The 26,637-nt window shown below is 41.2% G+C and overlaps 1 protein-coding gene across 2 annotated transcripts; it reads right to left on the reverse strand.

Annotated features, from left to right (window-relative positions):
- Nucleotides 1-8,906: 8,906 nt before the first annotated feature.
- Nucleotides 8,907-25,740, reverse strand: LACTB2 (lactamase beta 2). Of its 2 annotated transcripts, XM_034763075.1 has the most exons (7): nucleotides 25,603-25,740; nucleotides 24,177-24,340; nucleotides 22,268-22,394; nucleotides 20,881-21,059; nucleotides 15,809-15,957; nucleotides 13,148-13,229; nucleotides 8,907-10,217 (listed from the first exon to the last, which is right to left on the reverse strand). In XM_034763075.1, the coding sequence occupies exons 1-7, from the start codon at nucleotides 25,722-25,724 to the stop codon at nucleotides 10,174-10,176; spliced, it is 867 nt and encodes a 288-aa protein (XP_034618966.1). In that variant the 5' UTR covers nucleotides 25,725-25,740; the 3' UTR covers nucleotides 8,907-10,173. The 2 variants fall into 2 exon arrangements, with proteins under 2 accessions (XP_034618966.1, XP_034618967.1); XM_034763076.1 differs by lacking the exon at nucleotides 13,148-13,229.
- Nucleotides 25,741-26,637: the final 897 nt, after the last annotated feature.

Below are 26,637 nucleotides of genomic sequence, written 5' to 3' on the forward strand. Positions count from 1 at the left end.
ACTTTCTGAGACTATCAATCTGGCACCTTTCACAATCACTGCATTCTATTTTATCTTAAATTTAATGTTATTTCTTCATTGTAGATACACGGAGGTGTGATGCTGGTGGACCAGGTCATGCTAGAATGTATTCGGCTCAATTCACTTGTGTATTAGTGCAGATCAAAGTAATGGTCAGTTGTATAAGAGTGTATTGTGTGGTTAAACTTCATGAAAACTAATGGGATGTTATTTGCATGTTTTCACTTATGTTCCTGTTATAACGTAATACACATTTACCTTATGTATACCCCTGCAACTAAACAACCCATCAAAGAAATCTTGTGACACAATAATGAAGGACTTAAACATAGAACGCTAATTTCAAAGCAAGTGGCCATTATATACATGATGGTCAGAGGTCAAAAGACTAGGTACATTCTTCACTCACCATCATCAAAGGAAAAGCCCACATGGGTAGAGACAGTGTCAGCTTGCTTTCTATATGAAGAAACTATAAATATGGATTCAAAGATCTGACTGGACTGTTCCAGGGAAGTGTTTCAGATGCAAAACAGAGATCCCCAGAGACAATCTGGGTACCCTGAAAGCCTTCTGGGAAACTGGCAGTTTATTACATCATTAACATCATATGGAATTACAAACTGTGACTCACCTGTTAATATATTTTACCTGCGTTAACCTCTCAATGACTCAATTCCTATTGTTAGCTAATAAACTTATAGTTAGTTTCCTATAGAATTGGCTGCCAATGTTGTCTTTGGTGTAAGTTCTGGAGTGCCAATTGATCTGGGGTAAGTGGCTAGTCTCTTGGTATGGGTGTGATTTTTGGTTTTAATAACCTTTTACCACAAAGTTCAGTTTGTCTAGGTAGCAAGATACCATGAAGTCACAGACTGTCCCCTTAGGGTATATCTACACTACGAAATTAGTTCGAATTTATAGAAGCCGGTTTTATAGAAATCGGTTGTATACAGATGATTGTGTGTGTCCCCACATAAAATGCTCTAAGTGCTCTAGTCGGCGGACCGCGTCCACAGTACGAGGCTAGCGTCGACTTCCGGAGCATTGCACTATGGGTAGCTATCCCACAGTTCCCGCAGTCTCCGTCGCCCCTTGGAATTCTGGGTTGAGATCCCAATGCCCAGATGATGCAAAACAGTGTCGCCGGAGGTTCTGGGTACATGTCGTCAGGCCCCTCCCCCTCCGTCACAGCAACGGCAGACAATAGATTCGCGCCTTTTTACCTGGGTTACCTGTGCAGACAACATACCACGGCAAGCATGGAGCCCGCTCAGCTCACCGTCACCATATGTCCTCTGGGTGCCGGCAGACATGGGACTGCATTGCTACACAGCAGCAGCTGCTAACTGCCTTTTGGCGGTAGACGGTGCAGTAGACTGGTAGCCTTCATTGGCGATCTGGGTGCTGGCAGCCGTGGGGCTGCATTGCACCAGCCCCTTGCCTTTTGGCAGTAGATGGTGTATTACGACTGGTAACCGTCCTATTACAAGTTGGCTCATCGCACATTAGCAGAGTCTTCCCTGAGCAGCAGATTGTGCAATAGGCCTGAAGGCCATCGTAATACACTAACTGCCAAGTGCCCAGAAAGATGCTGAGGGCTATCAGTCACACTCCATAGCTAGCACTGGGATCATGGAGCCCGCTCATATCACCGCGGCAATTATGAGTACTATGAACACCATGCGCATTGTCCTGGAGTATATGCAGAGCCAGGACATGCCAAGGCGAAACCCAGACCAGCCGAGGAGGCGATTGCAGCGCGGCGAAGAGAGTGATGAGGAAATTGACATGGACATAGACCTCTCACGAGGCACAGGCCCCAGCAATGTGGAAATCATGGTGTCACTGGGGCAGGTTCATGCCGTGGAACGCCGATTCTGGGCCCGGGAAACAAGCACAGACTGGTGGGACCGCAAGGTGCTGCAGCTGTGGGACGATTCCCAGTGGCTGCGAAACTTTCGCATGCGTAAGGCCACTTTCATGGAACTTTGTGACTTGCTTTCCCCTTCCCTGAAACGCCAGGATACCAAGATGAGAGCAGCCCTCACAGTTGAGAAGCGAGTGGCGATAGCCCTGTGGAAGCTTGCAACGCCAGACAGCTACCGGTCAGTCGGGAATCAATTTGGAGTGGGCAAATCTACAGTGGGGGCTGCTGTGATCCAATTTGCCAGGGCAATGAAAGACCTGGTGATATCAAGGGTAGTGACTCTGGGCAACGTGCAGGCAACAGTGGATGGTTTTGCTGAAATGGGATTCCCAAACTGTGGCGGGGCCATAGACGGAACCCATATCCCTATCTTGTCACCGGAGCACCAAGCCACCGACTACGTAAACCGCAAGGGGTACTTTTCAATGTTGCTGCAAGCCCTGGTGGATCACAAGGGACGTTTCACCAATATCAACGTGGGATGGCCGGGAAAGGTACATGATGCTCGCGTCTTCAGGAACTCTGCTCTGTTTCGAAAGCTGGAGGAAGGGACTTTCTTCCCGGACCAGAAAGTGACCATTGGGGATGTTGAAATGCCTATCGTGATCCTTGGGGACCCAGCCTACCCCTTAATGCCATGGCTCATGAAGCCGTACACAGGCAGCCTGGACAGGAGTCAGGACCTGTTCAACTACAGGCTGAGCAAGTGCCGAATGGTGGTGGAATGTGCATTTGGACGTTTAAAAGCGCGCTGGCGCAGCTTACTGACTCGCTCAGACCTCAGCGAAAAGAATATCCCCATTGTTATTGCTGCTTGCTGTGTGCTCCACAATATCTGTGAGAGTAAGGGGGAGACCTTTATGGCGGGGTGGGAGGTTGAGGCAACTCGCCTGGCCGCTGATTACGCGCAGCCAGACACCAGGGCGGTTAGAGGAGCACAGCAGGGCGCGGTGCGCATCAGAGAAGCTTTGAAAACGAGTTTTGTGACTGGCCAGGCTACTGTGTGAAACTTCTGTTTGTTTCTCCTTGATGAGCCCTCCAACCCCCCCCCCCCGACCCGGTTCACTCTACTTCCCTGTAAACCAACCACTCCACCCCACCCTCCCCAATTCGAGCACCGCTTGCAGAGGCAATAAAGTCATTGTTTTTTCACATTCATGCATTCTTTATTAGTTCCTCACAGAAGTAGGGGGATAATTGCCAAGGTAGCCTGGGATGGGTGGGGGAGGAGGGATGGAAAAGGACACACTGCATTTTAAAACTTTAAGTCTTATTGAAGGCCAGCCTTCTGATGCTTGGGCGATCATCTGGGGTGGAGTGACTGGGTGGACGGAGGCCCCCCCACCGTGTTCTTGGGCGTCTGAGTGAGGCGGCTATGGAACTTGGGGAGGAGGGCTGTTGGTTAAACAGGGGCTGTAGCGGCAGTCTCTGCTCCTGCTGCCTTTCCTGCAGCTCAACCATACGCTCGAGCATATCAGTTTGATGCTCCAGCAGACGGAGCATTGACTCTTGCCGTCTGTCTGCAAGCTGACGCCACCTATCGTCTTCAGCCCGCCACTTGCTCTTTTCATCCCGCCATTCAGCCCGCCACCTCTCCTCTCGTTCATATTGTGCTTTTCTCATGTCCAACATTGACTGCCTCCACGCATTCTGCTGTGCTCTATCAGCGTGGGAGGACATCTGCAGCTCCGTGAACATATCGTCCCACGTTTTCTCTTTCTAATGTTCACTAGCCTCTGCGAAGGAGAAACATTTGCAGCTGGTGGAGGAGAAGGGAGAGGTGGTTAAAAAAGACACATTTTAGAGAACAATGGGTACACTCTTTCATTACAAGGTTGCATTTTTCCTCTGCCTGCCGGTTTGGTATGAGAGATCACTCACGCAGTGCCCCAGGCAACATATTTCGGCTTGCAGGCAGCCATGGTAGGCCACAGTGATTTGGCTTTTTTAACCTTCTTAACATGCGGGAAAGGTTTCAAACAGCAGCGCATTTCCCATATCAAGGATGAATTGGGTTGGCCATTTAAAATGGGTTTTCAATGTAAAAGGAGGGGCTGCGGTTTCCCGGTTAACATGCGGCACAAACCCAAGTAAACCACCCCTCCCCCCCCCACGATTCTCTGGGATGATCACTTCACCCCTCCCCCCACCGCGTGGTTAACAGCGGGGAACATTTCTGTTCAGAAGAGCAGGAACAGGCACCTCTGAATGTCCCCTTAATAAAATCACCCCATTTCAACCAGGTGACCGTGAATGATATCACTCTCCTGAGGATAACAAAGAGAGATAAGGAATGGATATTGTCTGCATGCCAGCAAACACCGGGACCATATGCTGCCATGCTTTGTTATGCAATGATTCCAGACTATGTGCTACTGGCCTGGCGTGGTAAAGTGTCCTACTATGGTGGACGGGATAAGGCAGCCCTCCCCAGAAACCTTTTGCAAAGGCTTTGGGAGTACATAAAGGAGAGCTTTCTGGAGATGTCCCTGGAGGATTTCCGCTCCATCCCCATACACGTTAACAGACTTTTGCAGTAGATGTACTGCAATTTTGTTTGCGATTGCCAGGGCAAATTAATCATTAAACACGCTTGCTTTTAAACCATGTGTAATGTTTACAAATATTTACAAAGGTACACTCACCAGAGGTCTCCTGTGTGCCCTGAGGGTCTTGGGTGAGTTCGGGGGTTACTGGTTCCAGGTCCAGGGTCACAAACATATCCTGGCTGTTGGGGAAACCGGTTTCTCCGCTTCCTTGCTGCTGTGAGCTACTTACAGTACCTCCATCCTCATCTTCCTCGTTCCCCGAACCCGTCTTCCCTGTGTGTTTCTCCATTGACGGAGTCATAGCACACGGTTGGGGTAGTGGTGGCTGCACCCCCTAGAATGGCATGCAGCTCCGCGTAGAAGCGGCAAGTTTGCGGCTCTGCCCCTGACCTTCCGTTTGCTTCTCTGGCTTTGTGGTAAGCTTGCCGTAGCTCCTTAATTTTCACGCGGCACTGCTGTGTGTCCCTGTTATGGCCTCGGTCCTTCATGGCCTTGGAGACCTTTTCTAATACTTTGCCATTTCTTTTACTGCTACGGAGTTCAGCTAGCACTGATTCATCTCCCCATATGGCGAGCAGATCCCGTACCTCCCGTTCGGTCCATGCCGGAGCTCTTTTGCGATCCTGGGACTCCATCACGGTTACCTGTGCTGATGAGCTCTGCGTGGTCACCTGTGCTCTCCACGCTGAGCAAACAGGAAATGAAATTCAAATGTTCGCGGGTCTTTTCCTGTCTACCTGGTCAGTGCATCTGAGTTGAGAGTGCTGTCCAGAGCGGTCACAATGAAGCACTGTGGGATAGCTCCTGGAGGCCAATAACGTCGAATTCCGTCCACACTACCCCAATTCCGACCCGCAAAGGCCGATTTTATCGCTAATCCCCTCGTCGGAGGTGGTGTAAAGAAACCGGTTTAAAGGACCCTTTAAGTCGAAAGAAAGGGCTTCGTCGTGTGGACGTGTCCAGGCTTAATTCGATTTAACGCTGCTAAAGTCGACCTAAACCCGTAGTGTAGACCAGGCCTTAGACTTTCCAATGTAAGACTGGTATAATGATCCAGGAGTTTACATTTGTTACTGGTGTGGTGAACTCTAATTATAGAACACACCACCAGCTTGGGAAATCTGCCCTGTTTTCTGGCAGTTGGTCCTGAGATAGGCACTCAGAGTTGTGAGCCACTCCAGACAGTATGACAGAAGGTTCTACAAACTAATCATTCACTGCACTCACAAGAATGACAAGCAAAAGTCCAAAATACCATTTTGGTGTCAGAAGATTTTCCCTCTTTCTGACTCCCCATAGGAAGCTTCCACAACATTCAAATAAAGAGGAGTGCTAGAAATCCTTAAAGACTAAGCAAATCAGTTACTGATAACTTAAACTCCAATGTTCCCAATGTTGTGAAAGTTAAGAATGATTAAATAGTTGGTGTGAATCAAACAATTACATATTGTTCATAATATTGGGGGGGGGAGAGAGGTGGTGGTAAGTGAGAAAAGGAAGAGGTCCAAAAGTCATGGCTTCAGGCAAAAGTATCAATCCCGTAATACCTAATGAAAGAATCACGGTAGACTGTAGCTTCATATTTTCCAGCAAGATAAAAGCAGGGGAGGGGAGAAGAGAGGCAGGATGAGTTAATGCTAGCCAGATAAGGGTGAAATTTTACAAATCTAAGCTGTCTGAGGAAAATAAGTAATAGTGAGAAAGTTGGTTATTTAATAAATGATGGAGATGAAATTGACACAAATGGCTAATACTACCTCTAAAAATAATGATCAACAAAGAAAATATAGAAAACTGACTAAATAGGAAAGAAAACCCTGTTATTGATAAAGAGATAAGGAAATACTTGGAACATTTGACCATATACAAATTAGCCACTCTGGAAAATATGGCTCATACAGTATTAACAGAATTAGTTAATGAACTTACTCTATGTACTATTGACCATTATTTTCTGAAATGAAATTCAGGTAACTGGGAAGTTTCAAAAGACTGGGAAAAAACAAATGAAGTTTTCAAAAAATAAAAAGTGATCCTTGAAATCCATATATTGAATTTTTATTCCTAACAATGGAACAGATGGGGACAAATTCATGAAATAGCTACAGAACAACAGGACCATAAATGGTAAGTAGAAATTCACACAGGGTAAACTGTGAGGAATTCCAAACACTGGAAAGGCAAAAGAGAGAATTCCAAAGGACCTTGACAAATTAGAAACATGGACAGAAATAATTCAATTGGAAAAATACTAGCTAACAGATCTTAATTCAATTCAATGCACAAACATACAAGGAATGGAAACTTGGAAAGCAGTAATGCTGAAGACTTAAGAATGATAATGGACCAAAAGTTAGACTTGAGCAAGCAAGTACGATTCGGCTCCAATCTAATACAGTTTGCCTACACAAAAAGGATGATTCCACAGAGCAAGGAGGTAGCATTTTCTCTCCATACTGCTCTGGTGAGACTTCACCTAGTAGATTATGTTCAATTTTGGCAACCCATTCCTAGAGATGCTGACAAGTTAGACATCACTCAAAAGAGCAGAGCAACAAAATGACCTTCTGCTGTTTTCTGTATAATCAGGGTGGATAAAAAATCAATGATTTAAAAAAAAAATCCAATTTTTTAAAATTAAATTGGATTTTTTTTATAAAATGCTTTTTGAGGGGAAAACCTCTCATAATGGAATAGGAATTATAAATTCTAATTCTATAGTATGAGACAATATATTCATGTAATATTTAAGAAAAGTTTTGTAAATGAGAATCAATAGTTCATGGATTAAGGTCCCAATCTTATGGGGTTCCAGGGGCTTCTGTATAGATTATTTAGGTTCATCTTTCTATCTACCCAATGGGACTCAGTGCTCAGTCTAGAGGATACCAGCAGAGATGCTTAGTTTTGCAGTTCTCAAACTGTCAATTTGTGTCTCCAGAGATAACATGATTGTTAACAGCAAAAATGTTTTATAAATAAATAATATACAGAGGTGAGAAATAAGACCTCAACTCTATTGTCCCTCTGCAGATTTGTGTACACAGTCAATCCCTTACCTCTCCTCTCTAAAAGTGCAAAGTTTCAAAAAGTTCAATGAATTATTGGGGGTGGAATAGAACTGGACAAGAAGTAGTAGTCTGGAGATAAATGTGAGAAGAGAGGGACAGGTAGTAGAAACAAATGTGAAACTGTTTGAGCAGCAAATTCCAGAAGTCTTGAGGCCTTTCTGAGTGTAGCCTTCATTGATTTGAGATCTCCCATACTATTCTCTCACTAGAAGGGAAAACCTATAATGGCAGCAGGCCCTAAAAGAGATCCAGTTTGGGAATAAGAACCATTCAAGAAATATATGTAGGCTGATGATGTTTTAAAGAAAGTCACACCAGTGAACTGGAGGAAGTCACTGAAGCACTTGGATTCAGAGACTGTTGAAGTGATAATCTCACTTTTAACAGAAGTAGCTTCTTCTGCCGGTGTAGAAAGAATATTTTCTTTCTTTGGACTAATTCATTCCAAACTGAGAAATCATTTGGGATCTGAAAAGGCAGGAAAGCTTGTTTTTTCTTTTCCAGATTTAGAACAAACAGGAAAATGAAGGTGAAGACGACTCAGTTAGTTGCAGAAATCAATATTTAAGTTTCTCATGTTGACCTGGCTGATATAGTTGATTACATTTTTTTTTATTTCATTTAACTCTTTTAGTTAAAAACAATTTTAACAAAAACAAATCTGATTTTAAAAAAACTTGAATGTTTAAATTTAAAAATTCCTATGCTTGTTTTGTTAAAATATTAAGGTTTGCTGTTGAAGAAAAAATATCCAGAATACATAATGTTGTTGTTTTAGTTAAATAAAACAATTTAAAAGTCTGTCTGGTGATGTTCTCCTCCTAATACAGCATGGCAAGAAAATCCTCCAAATATTAATGATTAACCTGTTGAACTGGAGATAGTTCACCTCCCAATAACTTCATAAATATCTGCTTCAATTACCTTTGGTAAATGAAATAACCAAACAATCATTCATTTTCTGATATAGCTGTAAAACTAACCTGAAAAGTTTTCAAAATAAATCATTTAAAAAACATACAGTGTGTACCTTCTAAAAATGAAACCTACATCTATCTCTGAGTTGTGAAGAATATGTATTAAGTTATAACAACTAACAACAATGTACTTGTATGTAGAAATCCATGATTCAATCGAGTCTTCCTGACTAGTGATTTACATCAAATCCACCCTGTCCATAATCCATGTGTATTTGCTGTCAACTAACATTGGAACAATACAACTTCTAAAGCCTACATAAAAAAATCTACCTGACAAATGTGCACATGCCACATATGAAAATATAGGGTTGAACAATTTTAAAAGTCTTTAAAGGATTTTCCAAGGACGTAGGCATGAAAGATAAATGAATCCGTATTCCATATTAAGTGATTTCAAAACAAGATTTGTGCCAGAATTAGAAGGTACATTTAAACCATACAGACATTATGTACTTTTTGAATACACACAGTAGTGCAAATATTTACAAGTTCAGTTACTTCAAAAGTTTAAGCTACACAGAAAACTGAAATTAAGGTCCAACATTATCTTCAATTAAAACATTCTACTGTATTTTTAAATCACAGACAGTATATAGAGTCTTAGTCAAATTTTGCCTTGTTCCACCTTTGTAATTTATATGACGTTGATGGGTAACTGAGGGCAGAATTTATAAATCAATATTTAAAACTGGCAAACACCTGGGACTTCAATTGCTTAGTGTTCAATACATCTCTAATAATTATCTGTATAGTATTTTTAAAAATCATGTGATTGTATAATCTGACATTGTTTCATTTGCACATATAAAGTTTTGTTTGCATTACTTTTGCTATGATTTTATTTTATTAAACATTTGTCTTAACTGGCATGAATAGTTAAAATTAATAGTAGCTCCTTACACTGAATCTGCTAGGAAAGGTTTTTCCTACAAAAAGCTGAAACTACTTTTTTGCTCACTTAGCTCTTGCATTGAATCTTTCTAGATTAAATAGCAACAGCCCACATAGGGGCCAAAAATTTCAACTTTGGGCGTCTAAAATTAGGCTCCAAAAATCAATACTTAGATATCTTAATAAAAGTGGCTGGATTTTCAGAAGGGTTGAGCACTCACAAATCCCAAATAAAGTCATTTTTGCACTAGTATGAACAAGTGAAAATAGGTCATCGTGAAAGTCACTCTGCCACCTTCACGATCAGTTTTTGCACTACAGTTGTCATCAATTACTTTATACTATAGTAGTACCTTTACTAGCTGTTTTCTGTCACTGGCAGAAAGTCAACAATTTTACAAAAAAGACAACATACAGCTGTTCACAGTAACTTCATTTGACTAACTGAATACACAAGTTTTTTCAATTCCCATCAGACAGAATATGACAATCATTGTTATCTGAGTACTTTGTAACAATAGATTACATAAAATGTATTTAAGACAGCAGAATTATGTAATTTTTTTTCTTAACAAAAATGTTGTTCTGATTTTACATAACAGCAGAGTGCTTTTGGATTCCTCTAATTCTCCATCCAATGATCTGCATATACAAGTTCATGTATTTATATAAAGAGGTTGTGTGTAGGTATTTGAGAGTACTCTTAATCTTGTTTCTGTTTCTTGCCTCACTTACAAACTGCTTTTCCACGTGAAGTTGGGAGATTTTTCATTTACTGTTAAGGAAAAAAAAAGTAAAGTAAAACTGGCCAAGTCAGTCACTGAAAGCTATCATTGTTGGGTCTAAATATAACTGTTTTTTGCTATGGACAAGGAAAATATTAGCAAAATGAAGTAACTCAGGAAGCTTAATTCTAACCTCGGACACATGAAGTTGTCACACCACATATCTTAAAATCCATTTGTGCATGCACACTAGGAGATTTTATTTTAAAGCCACAATGCTGTCCACCTGAATACTGAAGGTTAAGGTTAAGTGTTTAATTTACTGGAGATTGTTAAACATTCACAAATTGGCTAACTATAACAAAACCAGACTTCTAGGGATATAAACCATATTAAGAATGAATTTTAATGAATATAATTATAAAACTTAAGGAAAACATACTGTAACTTCTGAATATTAAGAATCTTTGGGCAACAGAGCATGTTTTTTTAAAGTTTGTACCCAGTTTGAAAGTAAGTCATACTGTTAGGTTAACAGCACAATAATTTTCTATCAAGGTTTTCAAAACCTGGCAGAAATTGTTTTGATCCATTCATGACATCTTTTTTAAACTGTCAAATACTGACTTTAATGTAAGGGCCCTTACAATACTTTCATCCAAATTAGGGAGAGAGCAGAGTTTATATATACACAAATTATAAAACACTACTATACACACTCTTAAAAAAAAAGATACAAATCAATAAAGGCAGTACAATTCTGAAATGAGGTGATAAAAAAGGTGTAGAACCACACTGCAGTCTCTAGAACTACATGGAGAGTTAGTGACTCCATTAGATAGAACCATGTGCCAAATTACTGTTATAGGTTTCATATAACAATGGAATAAAATATGCTAGGCATATTCAGTGCTGCACATTAACAAGAGATTTCTTTGGACAAATATTTTGTGAAAGTTAGAAGAAACTTTCTTTTGACTGCAGCTCACACTGTATTAAAAAATGGCTTTGTACCAAAACAAAATCAAAGGTCAATGATCAGTGGTATGAATATACAAGGACTTGTATAGTACTCATTCAGGACTAATAATATGTATTTTTCTTAATATAAATCCTTAAGCTGAACTGAAATATTGACAAAGGTATTGTGCTGTCATGTGTATCACAAACCTAAGCTCTAATTAGTACTTACAAATTTAATATTTGCATCACAAAGTGTACAAATCAGCAAGCAAAAAACCACAGTTCTTATATTTTCAACTTTGCTGCCCCCCATCAACCTCCCACAAGAATACTCAATATGGATAAAGGACTTGAAAACATCGTTTTCATTCTTCCAAGGAAGGTGGAACATGTAAATTAATTCTATATGCATCAAAAGTAACACGTTGAAGAAAAGTCACAAGAATTATTCTAGCCAGCATTTGGAACAACCCATAATTGTTAAGGCTGCCAATTTCAGATGCTCATTTCTTTCTGAAGCATAGACTTTTTTGACTGAAGCTCAGTGTCCTTGGTTGCTTATCAAAAGGTGAATTTTTATGGTTTTAAGAAGTGAAAAAATTCTTACATGGGGAAAAAAATTGGCGCTAACAACTTTTGACCGTTTGAAAGGTACATACTGAGCATGCACAACAGAACATATTAAATTGACAGATGTACATTTAAGGTGATTTATTGTGCATATGTGCACAGCTTATTAATGGGCAAGTTGTGGCTCCTCCTAGGAGGGGCAAGGGAAGCCTCTATTCATCTATTCCTTGGGTATCTGCACAAGGCCCAGAAAATAGCCTGTTAATTGTGCTCCCTCAGATGAGGCTTTGGGGGTGAGGAAGGGAGGGACTTGTTAGTATGGTCAACAGCACATAAGGCCCACAGGGGTCTTACTCAGCCAAGTTTGTGAAGTGGCCAGGACCTATCCTCAGTGTGCTTGCTAGTGTCCAGCAGTGGATAGGAGAACACATGCTACACCATTTAAAAGGTGTAGTGAGCTCAAGGGATCATAATGATGCCCTTCTGCATTCTGCTTGCATCGCTCTTATGTACAAAATATGGTTCATAGTACTACCTCCTCAGCCTCTACAGTTATGGTACCAAAGCAATGATTGTGCTTGAAGACATGATTTAGACTTAAGTGCTTCCTTTTTAAAAATTCTATCTTGAGATGTTTTAACTTAAAATGATACCAAACCCATTTCTTCAAACTTTATTTATCACTTAAACTCCCCCACAAATTTGAAGAAAATTGGGCTAAATGCTTTTATTTAAAACTCAGCAAGCCCTGACAGCTTATTCACTTGTACACATTTATATTTTTATATACTGGTACATATACTTGTTAGCCTTTGGCAAATGCCTGTTAAGGTTTTCAAGTGCCTACTTTTCTAAAGACATTAATAACCATTACGTGGCCTTTTCTTAAGGGGTCTTATTACAGAACTGGAACATCTTCTTGACCATTTTTATTTTAAAATAACTTGAAAGTAAAATGCAAAACCCCCTAAATTAATACAACATTAAGATTGCAGTTAATTACTATAAAAGTCAGGAAATGTAAAAGATAAGCTTACACAATTTTTAACTTTGCCCCTCAATAACAAATGCCTAAAAAAGTCATTAGTTATGTAATCACAGCTGATCTAAACTTTTAAAAAAACATTATAAAACGTATCTGAGAAACTGCATGTGATGACAAATACTATTGTAACGCGTATATTCTTTAATTCTGATCTCTTGAATATATGCATTACAATAGTATTTATTGTCACAGACAGTTTCTCAAACATATTATATGATCTTTACCAGAACTTTATATATCCTTAACGTTAAATCACCTTAGTTTTTAAGGTAATTCTACTTTAAATTGTCTGAGTGACTACCAATACTACAAAAATTGTGTGGAAAAACTATCAATGTGTGAGTGCCAGGAAATAATTTAACAAAATACTGTAAGAAATAATTTATAAAAGAAAAAACTTACACACTTTTCCTTCTTTTTCTAACTTCCTTAAGTGAAGGGTAAGGTTATTTTCTGCGGCTTTAAGTAAATTTTCAGGAATTTCCTAAATAGAGATACAATGAATATATAATCATGCCATATCTGCCAATATTATTTTTGGTTTTGTTTTTATTTTCCTCAATAAAATAATAAAATAAAAAAAAAGGGAACTCTTCTATGTTCAATTACCCACCAGCAGTGGCAAAGAATTGAAATAAGTCATACCACTTAAATCTCCAGTTTAAATAATATTTTTTCCCATTCTTTGCATTATGTCCTAATTCAGGATAGCACATGTTTAGGATAGCCCAAATTTAACAATGTATTACAAATAAACCATTTCTAATTTTAGTATTTGGCCAAATACGAAGCTCAACATAACGGCCATATTGGATCAGACCAAAGGTCCATCTAGCCCAGTACCCTGTCTTCTGACAGTGGCCAATGGCAGGTGCCCCACAGGGAATGAACAGAACAGGTAATCATCAAGTGATCCATTCCCTGTCGCCCATTCCCAGCTTCTAGTAAACAGGGGCTAGGGACACCATCCCCATCTATCCTGGCTAATAGCCATTGATGAACCTATCCTCCATGAACTTATCTAGTTCTTTTTTGAATCCTGTTATAGTCTTGGCCTTCACAACATCCTCTGGCAAGGAGTTCCACAGGTTGACTGTGCATAGTGTGAAAAATACTTCCTTTTGTTTGTTTTAAATCTGCTGCCTATTAATTTCATTTGGTGACCCCTAGTTCTTGTGTTATGAGGAGTAAATGACATTTCCTTATTTACTTTCTGCACGTGCCATGATTTTATAGACCTCTATCATATCCTCCCCTTAGTCGTCTCTTTTCCAAACTGAAAAGTCCCAGTCTTATTAATCTCTCCTTATATGGAAAGCTGTTCCATACCCCTACTCATTTTTGTTGCCTTTTCCTGAATCTTTTCCAATACCAATATATCTTTTTTGAGATGGGGTGACCACATCTGCATGCAGTATTCAAGATGTGGGTATACTATGGATTTATATAGAGGCAATATGACAGTTGTACATCAAATTCCCTTTCCATTCCTCAAGGTTTTTCCCACAGTTGCCAGCATTTCTTAAAATTTGAGGGGAATTTTCCAAATATGCTATGGATCTGGCAGTTAGAGATCTTCTGGGATCTAAATGGTTGTCTTGGTAAATTGTCAGTTATTTTAAAAATAAATATCAGAGTTGCAAAATAGTTATCTCCATATTAAAAATGTAGTGCCATTGTAAAAATTATTATAAATTAGTGACTGGAGAACCTCAGAATGTTTGTGATTCTGATAAGCATCACAACTTCTGGATGCTTACCTGAAGTAATGGAGCTTCTCCTTGAAACCACCTCTCCTCACATAACTGTTCCTCCCACAACAGGCTCTCCCACCACAGCCTATTCCTGTTTTTGAAGGGGGGCAGGGGGAGTTTAAAATTCAGAGTTTGTTAACCAGGCCTGTCCCCATACCTATCTGAAATTACATGGGGGACCCACTTCTCCCCAATTTTCTACCCATTGGTGTCATTATCCCCCACCCCCAGTTCCCCATCTCCTCTGATTAATCCCCCCCTGCCACTTACCTCAATGTGTGGGGGAGGGGACTACTGGCTCCCTTCCCTGGCTCTGAGCTGGTTTCCACTCTACACAAAAATTATCATCAGCCTAGAGTAGCTGCTCAGACAGACAATAGGTAGCAGTCTCTCCTTGATCTGTATGGGAGGCTAGCATTACGGAAAAATCCCTCCTAGGCTGCAGTAGTTCCCAGTCTCCAGGACACAGACTGGAACTTCAAACACCTGAGATACGTTCGCAAAACCCTTTGTAAACCTGTCCAGGATGTTTACAGCCCATGTCAGATTAGGATGGTTGACAGCTATCTTTTGCCCTCCCAGCATCTTGCACTTTTCCCTTCAGCCCAGCCCAGTGAATTAAGTTTTTCCTGTAAGCAACATCATGAAAGAGTTCTCTATATTGCATGCCCTACACTCTGAGAATTACCATAAAGAGAGGAAGGGTAAGCAGAAAGACTAATATCTTTAGGGCTCTGTCTGATGATCAATAAATAGACTTTTGAGTGCACAGGCTGTTTATCTTTAAGTCACAGGATCCAGCTCCTGTTGCCCCATGGCAAGCTGTCAGAACACAGGGTTTCTAGCACAGTTTTTAGCCTGCACCTTCCTGAAGCCTGTGGGAGCTTGCAACTATAAGTTCTAAAATACCTTGTACGAAACTCCGAACAACCCTGGACATAAATATATTTAGTTATTGTCTGACACTGTTCATCCTGATCTGACTATTTTATAACTACAAACTTTCTTGATCCTCATGAGAAACGTGTGATTACTAAGCTTAAAAATAATTATGAAAGGTAGAAGTTAATAAAAATAATTTAAGCCCAGATCCAGTAAAGCACTTACATGTTTATAGACAGGTGTGAATTTTGCTACATTAGTCCTTTACCACACATGACTAGAACAGAAAAAATGCCAAATGTGGCTCAGCTTAACTATGACGCCTCCTAAAAGCCCACACACAAACGCATAACATGTTGACTTTATTTAAGTGAAAATTAAGGTTGTGCTCTTCAGTTCAATTTAATAACATTTTAACTATAATTACCTTGTATACAATCTTTATAAGCTCCACTGATGTAAATGATTTTCCAGCGTTCTCCTGCAAAACATTTAGGATTTGTTGTTCACGTGCATTTCGGTGAGAAATGTATCCTTGAATTTTAGCACATGCATCATGTACTACTGGGCCATGTCCTAAATTCAAACACAATTACAAGAGTTGTTTTTTTTTAATATGAGAAACAGAATTTTTTAATAATTTAATTTATTTAATAATTTGCTCACAAATATCCTCTCACTTTGGTAAAAAGCTCTGATAAGCCTATAAATCCTATGGAAGCAGCAGCATCCCTGTACTTACCACCCTGCTAGTTAGGGTTGCCAATTTGAAATACAGTGAAACCCCGCTATAACGTGATGATTGGGGTCCAAAAATTTTAATCGCGATAAATGTGGGGTTGCGGTATAGCGGGGTTACCAAAATTTTACCATTTCAAGGCAGTCAGCTTCTCTTGGGCAGAGAGCAGGGGAGAGGTGCAAGGGGCAGCGGAGGAGCAAGGAGCAGCTGGGCAGGAGAATGGCTCTTCCCGCCAAAAGAAGAAGCGGGGGTAGAGGGGAAGAGACAGTGGGGAAGGCACTTTCCTTTTTTTGTTTTTCTTCGGCAGCGCTCCGGCCGCTTTTTCTTTTTTTGGTGTGCCTCGGCGGTAACTCTGGCCGCTTTTTCTTTTTGTCCTTCAGCGGCACTCCGGCTGCTTTTTTTTTTTCAGCGCTTGGGGTGGCAGGAGCGCTATAGCCGTATTCGCTATTTATGATCGTATTTATGATCGCGTTATAGCCGTATTCGCGTTATCGTGGGGCGCATTATAGCGGGGTTTCCCTGTATTTAAAAAATGGACACTCTAGCAGGAGTGCTGGAACCTCCACTACCCTGCCTCTTCCCCACCTCTGCCCAGCATATTCTCCCTAAAGCCTCACCCCACCTCTTCCTCTAAGGTCCCGCCCCCATCCACTCCTTATAGAGGCTGTAATACAGTAACTGTTCATTTTCAAAGTCACATTAAACATTCCAAAACAAACCTTAGTTATGAATCACAAAGATATAGTTATCAACAAACCTGTCATTTCAATTTGAAAAAGATTTAACACACTCCACCTCCACCGAGCTAGAGAGCCAATGTTTGGATATGAAAATGGAACCAAAATTTTGCAACGTTCAAGAAGCTTCACACATCCTGTATACCAGCTCATCTCCAGCAACCACGTACACATACACTTATCTGTGATACTGGGCCAAAATTGAAAAACTTGGAACCAAATCTGGATATAAACTGTCCCAACTTTTGGAGCACTCAGATTTATAGTTTGGGTTTGAGCTCTTTTCCATTTCAACACAAACACCCCATTAATAAATCTAATAAGTGACTTGCAAAACAATTACAAATACATTTCTAGATCTATTCAATACATGTATTTTAATGGAAGTATTTTAATATTTTAATAGTTTAGACCTTATGCAAACACTGCTTTGTATCACCCTAGATACCCAGATGCCTCCCATCATCATAGCACTAGAGTGCATCACAACCATGAAAGAATCTATTTTTGTAACACCTCTTTGAAATAGTATCATTATCCATATATTACAGATGAGAAATTTAGGCAGAAAGAGACAAGTGACATTGTCAAGTCATACAGCAAGTTTGTGACAGAGGTAGGAATTGACCACAAATCCTATTTCAGAGGATTAACCACAAGGCCATTCTTCCTCCTTCATTTAATACTGTTAAGGAACTAAGACATTTGTCAACTTTTATTACTTAACAGGAGAATATATGGGGATATACCTATCTCATAGAACTGGAAGGGACCTTGAAAGGTCATCGAGTCCAGTCCTCTGCCTTCACTAGCAGGACCAAGTACTGATTTTGCCCCAGATCCTTAAGTGGTCCCCTCAAGGATTGAACTCACAAACCTGGGTTTAGCAGGCCAATGCTCAAAACCACTGAGCTATCCCTCCCCCCAAATTCTGCTCTCCTCATGTGATACACAGAGAAAGAAAATTACACTTTCTTTATTATTTTTCTTTATAAAACTGTGAAGCTCCACATGGGCTTTCTACGTTACAGCAGAATAGTGGATGGTGTTCTCATACGGTATAAGGGGCTTAAATGTCATATTAGTGGTCTGGGTTACAATGAGAAGTTGGAATGATTGAATCTTTGTTCTGTATTTGGAGGGCTAGACTTGAGATCTTGATGGCAGTCGATGTTGGAAAAATCTATGTTGTTAAGTGGGAGACTATCAGAATTTCTGAATACAAGTTGAGGCTGTCCAGGACTATATGGACAGAATTAAGCTTGGTTTTTTAAATACAAAATGTGATACTATACATTTGTACATTTATTTAAGAGACTGCAAGAACTGTGAATGTATTAGTATATAACATTTTAGTAATAGTTAATTTTCATTATTTTAAATTCTTCATTTTAGGGAGTCTAAGTTCAAATATTCCTTGGAACATAACTTTAATTCTGTTTAGCTCCTTAAAATTAAGAAAGATTTGTCTATTAATAATGGACATTCAATTTTTAAAGTACTCACATTGCTTAGTAGGAAGGTTGTATTAATGGAAAAGTGAGAGAGCCATCTGGTGGCCAAAGTATCTTTCAGTTCCCAGGGAGACTTATAAAATACAAACAGTGGATAGGTTCTATTGTATATTCAATTAAAAAAAATGTTAAATATAAAAAGTTATATGGAAAAAATAAAAAACTCAGCCATATAAATATATTCATAGCAGGCAAATGGTCATGTTGTTGCAATGAATCATGGCCTGTGCCTGGATCTAATTCAGAGTTCAGATGGAAGAAGAGAAGCCTCTGGGGTAGAGAGGGTGTGTGTGTGTGTGTGTGTGTGTGTGTGTGTGTGTGTGTGTGTGTGTGTGTGTGTGTGTNTGTGTGTGTGTGTGTGTGTGTGTGTGTGTGTGTGTGTGTGTGTGTGTAGAGAGAGGAAAGGTAGAGAATAAGGCTGTCAAACGGAGAGGATTCTTAGCATGAATAAAATTTAGTACAAATCAAAAAAGTTACTATAATAAATTTACCAATTTTAATACAGTAAATAGTGGTGACAGAAAACTGTTCTCTGATTAGGGAATAACTACTGTTTATGGAAGTGCACAAATATTTAATTAAACGTGGTAAAAGAAACAAAATTAGTTCTGATTCAAAATGCTGTACCAGGATACCTATGGCCATCGGCCACTGAAAATGCACAATATCCTATTGCCTTATTAGAATCTTAATTAGGGTATGTATTTATCTATTGCCAGCAGCGTGTTAGGTGCTTTAGTAAAGCAGAAGGACAAGCTTCCTGCCTTTAAGAGTTTGTAATCTAGATAGATAATAAAACACAGAGAGGGGGATGAGAGAGAAAGAGAATTGTGACAAAAAGGTGGAATTTAACACATACTTTTCGCATGAGGAAAGCTAATCAAAGAAGAGGAACATGGTTTGTAGACTTTACACAGAAGACAGTGTGGCCTAATAGATAAGGTATTGGACTGGGACTCAGGGCACCTGGAATCTATTTTCAGCTTTACCCCTGGTTAGCTTGGGCAAGTTAGTTCAATGCCCCCATCTGTAAAATGGGAATAATGATCCTCCCTCTCTGGTAATGTGCTTTAAGATCGACAGATGAAAAATGTATTTCTTTTCAAAGTACACCTCTACCCAGATATAACGCGATCCGATAGAACACGAATTTGGATAGAACACAGTAAAGCAGCGGTTTCACCTATAACGCGGTAACATTTTTTGGCTCCCGAGGACAGCGTTATATCGGGGTAGAAGTATAGTACATTTTAACAAAGAACATGAAGAAAGAGCGGAGATATGGTAGACTAAGTGAAGGAAGCTACTCATAGAAGTTCATGTTATGAAGGCCAAGACACTAATTGGGTTAAAATAAGAACTAGATAAGTTCATGGAGGATAGGTCCATCAATGGCTATTAGCCAGGATGGGCAGGGATGATGTCTCTAGCCTCTGTTTGCCAGCAGATGGGAATGGGTGACCGGGGATAGATCATTTGATTACCTCTTCTATTCATTCCCTCTGAAGCACCTGGCATTGGCCACTGTTGGAAGACAGGATATTGGGCTAGATAGACCATTGATCTGACCCAGTATGGCCGTTCTTATTAAGAAGGCAGAAACAAGAGTTTGAAGTTATTTAATTATGCAAAATGCAGGGTGTGGGGAAGGGAATGAAAAGAGAAGATGGAAAAGGTAGGCAGTAGCCAGGATATGCAATCTTGAAAGAGAATAAGGAACTTAAATCTTACCGTCACATAATGAGTTTTTAAATTCAGTCTTGACAAAAAAGAGGCATAATTTTATATGAAAATTAAATGTTTTCCAAGATTAAAAAAGAAAAGTCAAGGAGACTGAATAAATCAGAGGATAATTAATGTAATATGGAGTTTGACCTCTTGGTCACTGGCTGAAATTCAGCATAGTTTGGTAACTAAAATAATCATCTGATTGATAGCTTAGTGGCCTTTACAAAATGAATTTATGGTCTCAATCCAGTTTGTAATGGACAGCTGTCTACCTCAAAAACCATGACCACAATTGGCATTCTTAGCCGTAGTCTGACTAGAGAAGCCAAGGACTCAAGGGCTATACATACTGAACTGACCCCATCTTCCCCCCCCCTGCTTTATAGGTGGTCTTTTTAGTTCAGGTTTAGGTGTAGTGGCAGGATGGTGTGAAGCAGCTTGCACAGATGCTGCCTCTCGTGCATGTGTTCTTTGACAGAAGATTCTGGTTTTCTGGGCTATCAATTCTGCACTTTTCACAACCACAAGTTTCACTCAAATATAATAATGCTCATGAGAGAAATGGATAGCATCATGGCAAGCACACATGCAGTATCTTAAATAGAATAAACTGAATGCCCTTTAGCTAATTATAATAACTAAACACTGGATAAGGTACATTAAGTATTATATAAATACTATATTATTTGACTGTCGTAAGAGTTCTTACATTCTTAGAGGAGCTATTTTAAGTATTTTATATAAACTAGTAGATCTAATTAAGAGAATGTAAACTACCAACCAGGGTATATTAAGTCAGCTTGCATTTGCAACAGCATTTCCAGTGATTTCATGTAGTCATACAAGTCTTCAAATACTGCTGTCCCTTCTCCTAGAATACAGTCACCAGAAAATATAGCATTTTCTTCCACTAGATGTAAAGCCATATGATCATCAGTGTGCCCAGGTGTATATAAAACTCTATTAAATGAAAGGAATGAATAATTTTATATGCAACAATCACATATACACCATTTACATGTAACAGAAACAAATGCTGATAAAGCCATGAATTAATATGGCAGTCTAGAAAAAACCTCTGTAAAGAATCCTTATTAGGGAAAGAGGGTTAATATGAAATGTTAGCTTAGAGATGATGTGATCTGGGCTAACCTGGTCCATTTTCTTAAGCTCCATAAACATATATGCAAACTAGCATACATAATTAGCTCTAATATTCTATTCTATACCATAGGTCCTTATACTACACTCATCACTGTGGTATCGGCGTGGGCCGAGCAATGTGCTGGCCACCCTTCTTGCAGCCCCCATTGGCCTGGAGTGGCGAACTGCGGCCAGTGGGAGCCGCAATCATCCGAACCTGTGGACGCAGCAGGTAAACAAACCGGCCTGGCTCGCCAGGGGCTTTCCCTGAACAAGCGGCAGACCGGCTTTGAGAACCACTGTTCTACAACACTGAAGTAGTTTAATTCACCACTGACTTGAAAGGGACTCCCTCTGAGTAAGGAAAAGAAGCAGGATGTTTTCTTAAAACTGACAGAAGCAGTAGAGCAGCGTTATTTTGATGGGAGAATTCTGGACAATACAAATCTAAAAAACAAAAACTCTACTCCAAGCAGAATTTTTATTTTTTACCCTGAAATGAGACAAGTACCAAGGATTCCATGAAGTACATTATGGACTTTGTTGTTATCTATTCTACATGGAAACCATTCAGGAACTATGATGATGGGTGACAGTATAAAACACCATAGAATATAGATGGTTGCCCTAAGGAACAGTTTTATCTAGGGAACCTTCATAACTTTTCTAGGGAGGCTAGATAGTGCTGAAATCATGGGGCTGGATCCTGATAATATTAGGTAATCCCCTCTCACATAGGTAGGTCCTCTTGACTTCAACAGTATTATTCAGCTGCAGAAAGACTACCTGCATGAGTAAGTAGTGCCAGGATCTGACATATAGGCTGCCCTCCAGTCAATTATATTGAAAAAATAATTTCACTGTGGCATACTCACGAATCTCCTCAACTGTTTTGGCTGTCTTAAAAATAAGAACTAAATTAAGATGCAGTTATAAATAGTAACTTCACAATTATGAGGTATGAGAGGAAAACATTCTTAGTTTTAAAAGTGAACTTAGCCTACTAGCACAGAACTAACATTTACCTGAGAGTGGCTCCCTCAGTTTTTAACACATCTCCATCTTTCAGATATGAATACTTTAGCTTTTCTCCTTCTATTATTTCCTCACGATGAGGAGTGCGTGGAAGCTTACTAATGCAATATTCAGAATCTATTTAAAAAAGCAGATTACATTTTAGATCATTCACAGTTAGGGCCCTACCAAATTCACAGTCCATTTTGGTTAATTTCACAGCCCTAGAATTAAAAAATATCATAAATTTCTTGATTTCAGCTATTTAAATCTGAAATTTCACCGTGTTGTAATTGTAGGGGTCCTGACCCACAGGAGTTGGGGGGGGGGGAGAGGGGAGGTCGCAAATTATTGTGGGGGGGGGAATGTCGTACTGTTACCCTTATTTTTGTGCTGCTGCCTTCAGAGCTGGGCAGTTGGAGAGCAGTGGCTGCCGGCCAGGACCCCAGCTCTGAAGGCAGAGCTGCCGCCAGCAGCAGCAGTGCAGAAGTAAGGATGGCATGGTATGGTATTGTCACCCTTACTTTTGCGCTACTGCTAGCAGGTTGCTGCTTTCAGAGCTGGGCACCTGGCCAACAGCCACCGCTCTCCAGCCACCCAGCTCTGAAGGCAGTGCATAAGTAAGGGTGCCAATACCGTGACCCTCCATAAAATGACCTTGCGACCCCCCCTGCAACTCCCTTTTGAGTCAGGACCCCCAATTTCAGAAACGCGCTGGTCTCCCCTGCAAAATCTATATAGTATAAGGTAAAGACACAAAAAAGACCAGATTTCACAGGGGGAGACCAGATTTCACGGTCCATGATGCGTTTTTTCATGGCTGTGAATTTGGTAGCGCCCTATTCATAGTTAAGTACTGATTACTCTCAGGCTGCTAGCATGGATGCCCCATAACATTACAAAATGTGAGTAGATGTACCATTGTGCAGGAGTCTATTTCAATGCAAAGTTAAAGAATAAAAAAGTTTATTGCAATAACAACATGTATATGAAGGAATCATATTTACATAGACAAGACCACTCAAACACATGAAAAACTCAAAAATTGAATACAGCTGGTGTTCTGCATCAGTAATATTTTTTAAAGAGGATAAACAAAAGACGACTTCTCCAAATGAAATTTCACTTTGAAATTCTTATAATCCATTATTAGTTTCATTTGGAGAAGTTATGTCTTGCTCATTAAGACACCAACACCATTTCCAGCTGCCCTTGGGGACTCCTTGGAAGTAACTCTGGTGAGGTTACAGCCTGTGGCAATCTCCCACAAAACACAGAAGGGCTGCATTCCCTGTACTGTTCATAAAGTATAAAAAGAAACCGCTTTCTCCGCTTAGAGATTTAACCAAAACAAGCATCACTGAATCAATATGATATCTTCATTTATTTTGGGTAAGGACAAACATGCAAAGTGTCCCTACCTTACACAATTTGGGGTCTGGGTGTTCACCAAAAATTTCCATTCGAGTGGTTACCAGCCACCTGATCCAGTTATTTACTTGTTGTTCAAGTGAAAATAATTGTCAATTGATTATTCTGTGTTAACTCAGGGAGGAATCTCTTGTTGTTGGGTGAATTATCAATGGTAAACTAGCTTCCCTCTCGTCATTCATAGACAAAAGACTATTAACAGTACGAGGCTTTCCCCCTTCCAAATATGTACATACTTATTTATATATTGACATGAAGAAACATTTTGGAGTGCATCTAAACCAAACATTCATACTATTTACTGTACTCATACTATGCGCTGTAACAGCATCATGTGTTTAAATATACTGTACGGCTCACATGAAGATCTCAAGTGCACAGTCCAGCTAACAGTCCTCCAAAACACTCTAATTAGAGGCTCCTGTCCCCATAGCTAACCAGTAGTGCCCCTTCAGTAACTGTCAAATTAAACTATAATCTTCTGCCTACCATTGTGGATGTTCCTACAAATATCAGATATGCCTCCAGTATGATCATGGTGCCAGTGTGTCACTAAAATTTCCTGGATTGAGATGTTGAACTCAGTCAGTGCCTGTTTTAAACAGCCAATATATTCAGGGATAGCTGGCTCTCCCGTGTCAATAAGGATCCTTCTACATTTGAAGAGAGAAAATATGGCAGAAATGTTCAATTACAAAAGTCATTATAGAATTAAGAGATTCCCTGGATGATGAAACCCTAAATACTTCGGGAAGACCACCTCTTCCTATGACACACTGCTGCAGTACTATCAGCAGAAGTGCTCGAGCTGCATTCCCCCCTCATTGTAAGGTGGGGGGCTCCTGGCAGTATGTTCTTTATCAGGGCCCTGGCACTGCTTTTGTCCTGAACAGCCTAAATTCAGTGAGGTTTGGGCATGCTACCGAAGCCATGTATTCGGTAGGATTTTTGGAGAGGATTGAGGATATGTTTCTAGAAAGCTGGGAGAACATGTTTTTTTTTGGCCAAGCTGAGTTTACAGATGTTTGCTTTTTGACTGCTGATGGGTTATTGCATTGTAACATTTAATTGCCAGAACACCTACAGACAGCATAAAGCAGTGGTTCTCAAACTTTTGTATTGGTGACTCCTTTCACATAGCAAGCTTCAGAGTGCGACCCCCCCTTTAAAAATTAAAAACACTTTTTTAATATATTTAACACCATTATAAATGCAGGAGGCAAAGCAGGGTTTGGGGTGGAGGCTGGCAGCTCACGAACCCCCTGAGGGGTCCCAACCTCCAGTGTGAGAATCCCTGGCATAAAGGAATCTTTGAATCAAAATAAACAATGTTGAAACTTTGGACCCTGGCACAACCACCCGACATCAGTGTCGGTAAGTAAAAATTTACACCGAGTGCCAAGAAAAACTGTGGCAAGCCCAGGGAAAGAGCCAGTACCTGTTGTCATGAGGAAATGCAATGCTTACATCACGCCCTCAGGTAAATCACTGAACTCGGGACATATAAGCCCAGGGAAATATGGGAAAGTATAAGGTCTCTGGAAGGAAGACAGGGAAGGTGAAATCCTGACGAACCCAGAAATCCAACATACAAACGGATAAAACTGTGTGCCAGTGCCTTTCACTGCCCCTAATTTCCCAACCCCACTTCCCGTGACCCCCGGAATCCCCCCTACAAGGCACGACAGCACAGAGAGCATAGCCCCACTCCCAGACTTCGGGGGAGAGCGGCACGGGCCTCGCTTGGGCCTGTCTCAGAGACCGGGCTCCAGCCTCAGCCAGGCGAGGGCTGCGGAGTTCCAGCGGGGCTGGGAGCGCGCGGCGCTGCAGGTGCTGGGCAGTCAGGGCGGGCAGAAGCTGCCGGCGCCGGCCCTGTGGCGCGAGCCTGCGCTCTGCCGGGGGGCGGGGCTGTTACCTGGGCCCGGTCCCCACCAGGTAGGTGTTGGTCCCCTGCAGGGTCATGGGGCCCGGGTTACAGCCCAGCACGCGCACCACTCGCGAGGAGAGTCGCTCAATGCGCGGCAGCAGTGACGCCATTTTCCCCGCAGCGCCTAACGGCGGCGGCGCGCGCGCGCTCGACAGAAGAACGTAGCTCCCCCTGGCCCCTCCCTCACGGAGAATCGCTCCGCCCAGCGCAGGAGCTGAGCGCGCGACTGTTCCCACGGAGGCTGGGAGGTGGCCTTTGCGCGGAGGAAGTTGGGCGGGGCTGCTTGGCCTTGGCCCAGTCGCCTTCTTCCCTCAGCTGCCCTGAGAGCAGAGAGTTCACCTCAGCTGAGCTTCCTAGGCCTTGTCTACACTAAAGGGAAACGTTCCATGTAGCTTAGATCTACTTACCGCGGGGTCTAGTCTCTCGGCAGTGAGCTGGGAGCCTAGGTGCAACCGTGGGCTTCTTGCAGGGAGCCTCCAGGCAGCGCTAGGGCTCCCAGCAGGGAGCCACAGGGCAGGACCCAGCTGGGAGCAGGGAGCCAGGTGGGCACAAGTCAACTCGAAGCTGTGAGCCTGGGCAGCAACTGGGCTGGGGGAGCTGGGACCTGGGGGGCAGCCTGGCTCCTAGTGGGAAGTGGGGTGGCCACAGCCTGGTTGGGAATGGGAAGCCCCCGGGGGCAGCCAGGCTCTAGTGGAGGCCCCCCGCCCTGCGGTGACAGCTAGACTAGGGCCTGGCTGCCCGCACTAGAAATTGACAAGAATGACAGCCAACAGCCAATATAAGTAATGCAGTGTCTACACTGTCGCCCTAACTATGTTGACAAGCCCTATGCCTCTCATGGAGGTGGAATTATGTCAATTATATTGGCAGGAGTAAGGCTGTAGTGTGTACACTGATATAATTAGGTCGGCATAAGGCTTACATCGCCTAACTCTGTAGTGTAGAGGAGGGGTGCTCAACCTTTTTCTTTCTGAGCCCTCCCAACATGCTATAAAAACTCCATGGCCCACGTGTGCCATAACA

This window comes from Trachemys scripta, chromosome 2, assembly GCF_013100865.1.
Source record: "Trachemys scripta elegans isolate TJP31775 chromosome 2, CAS_Tse_1.0, whole genome shotgun sequence".
Classification (NCBI taxonomy): Eukaryota; Metazoa; Chordata; order Testudines; family Emydidae; genus Trachemys; species Trachemys scripta.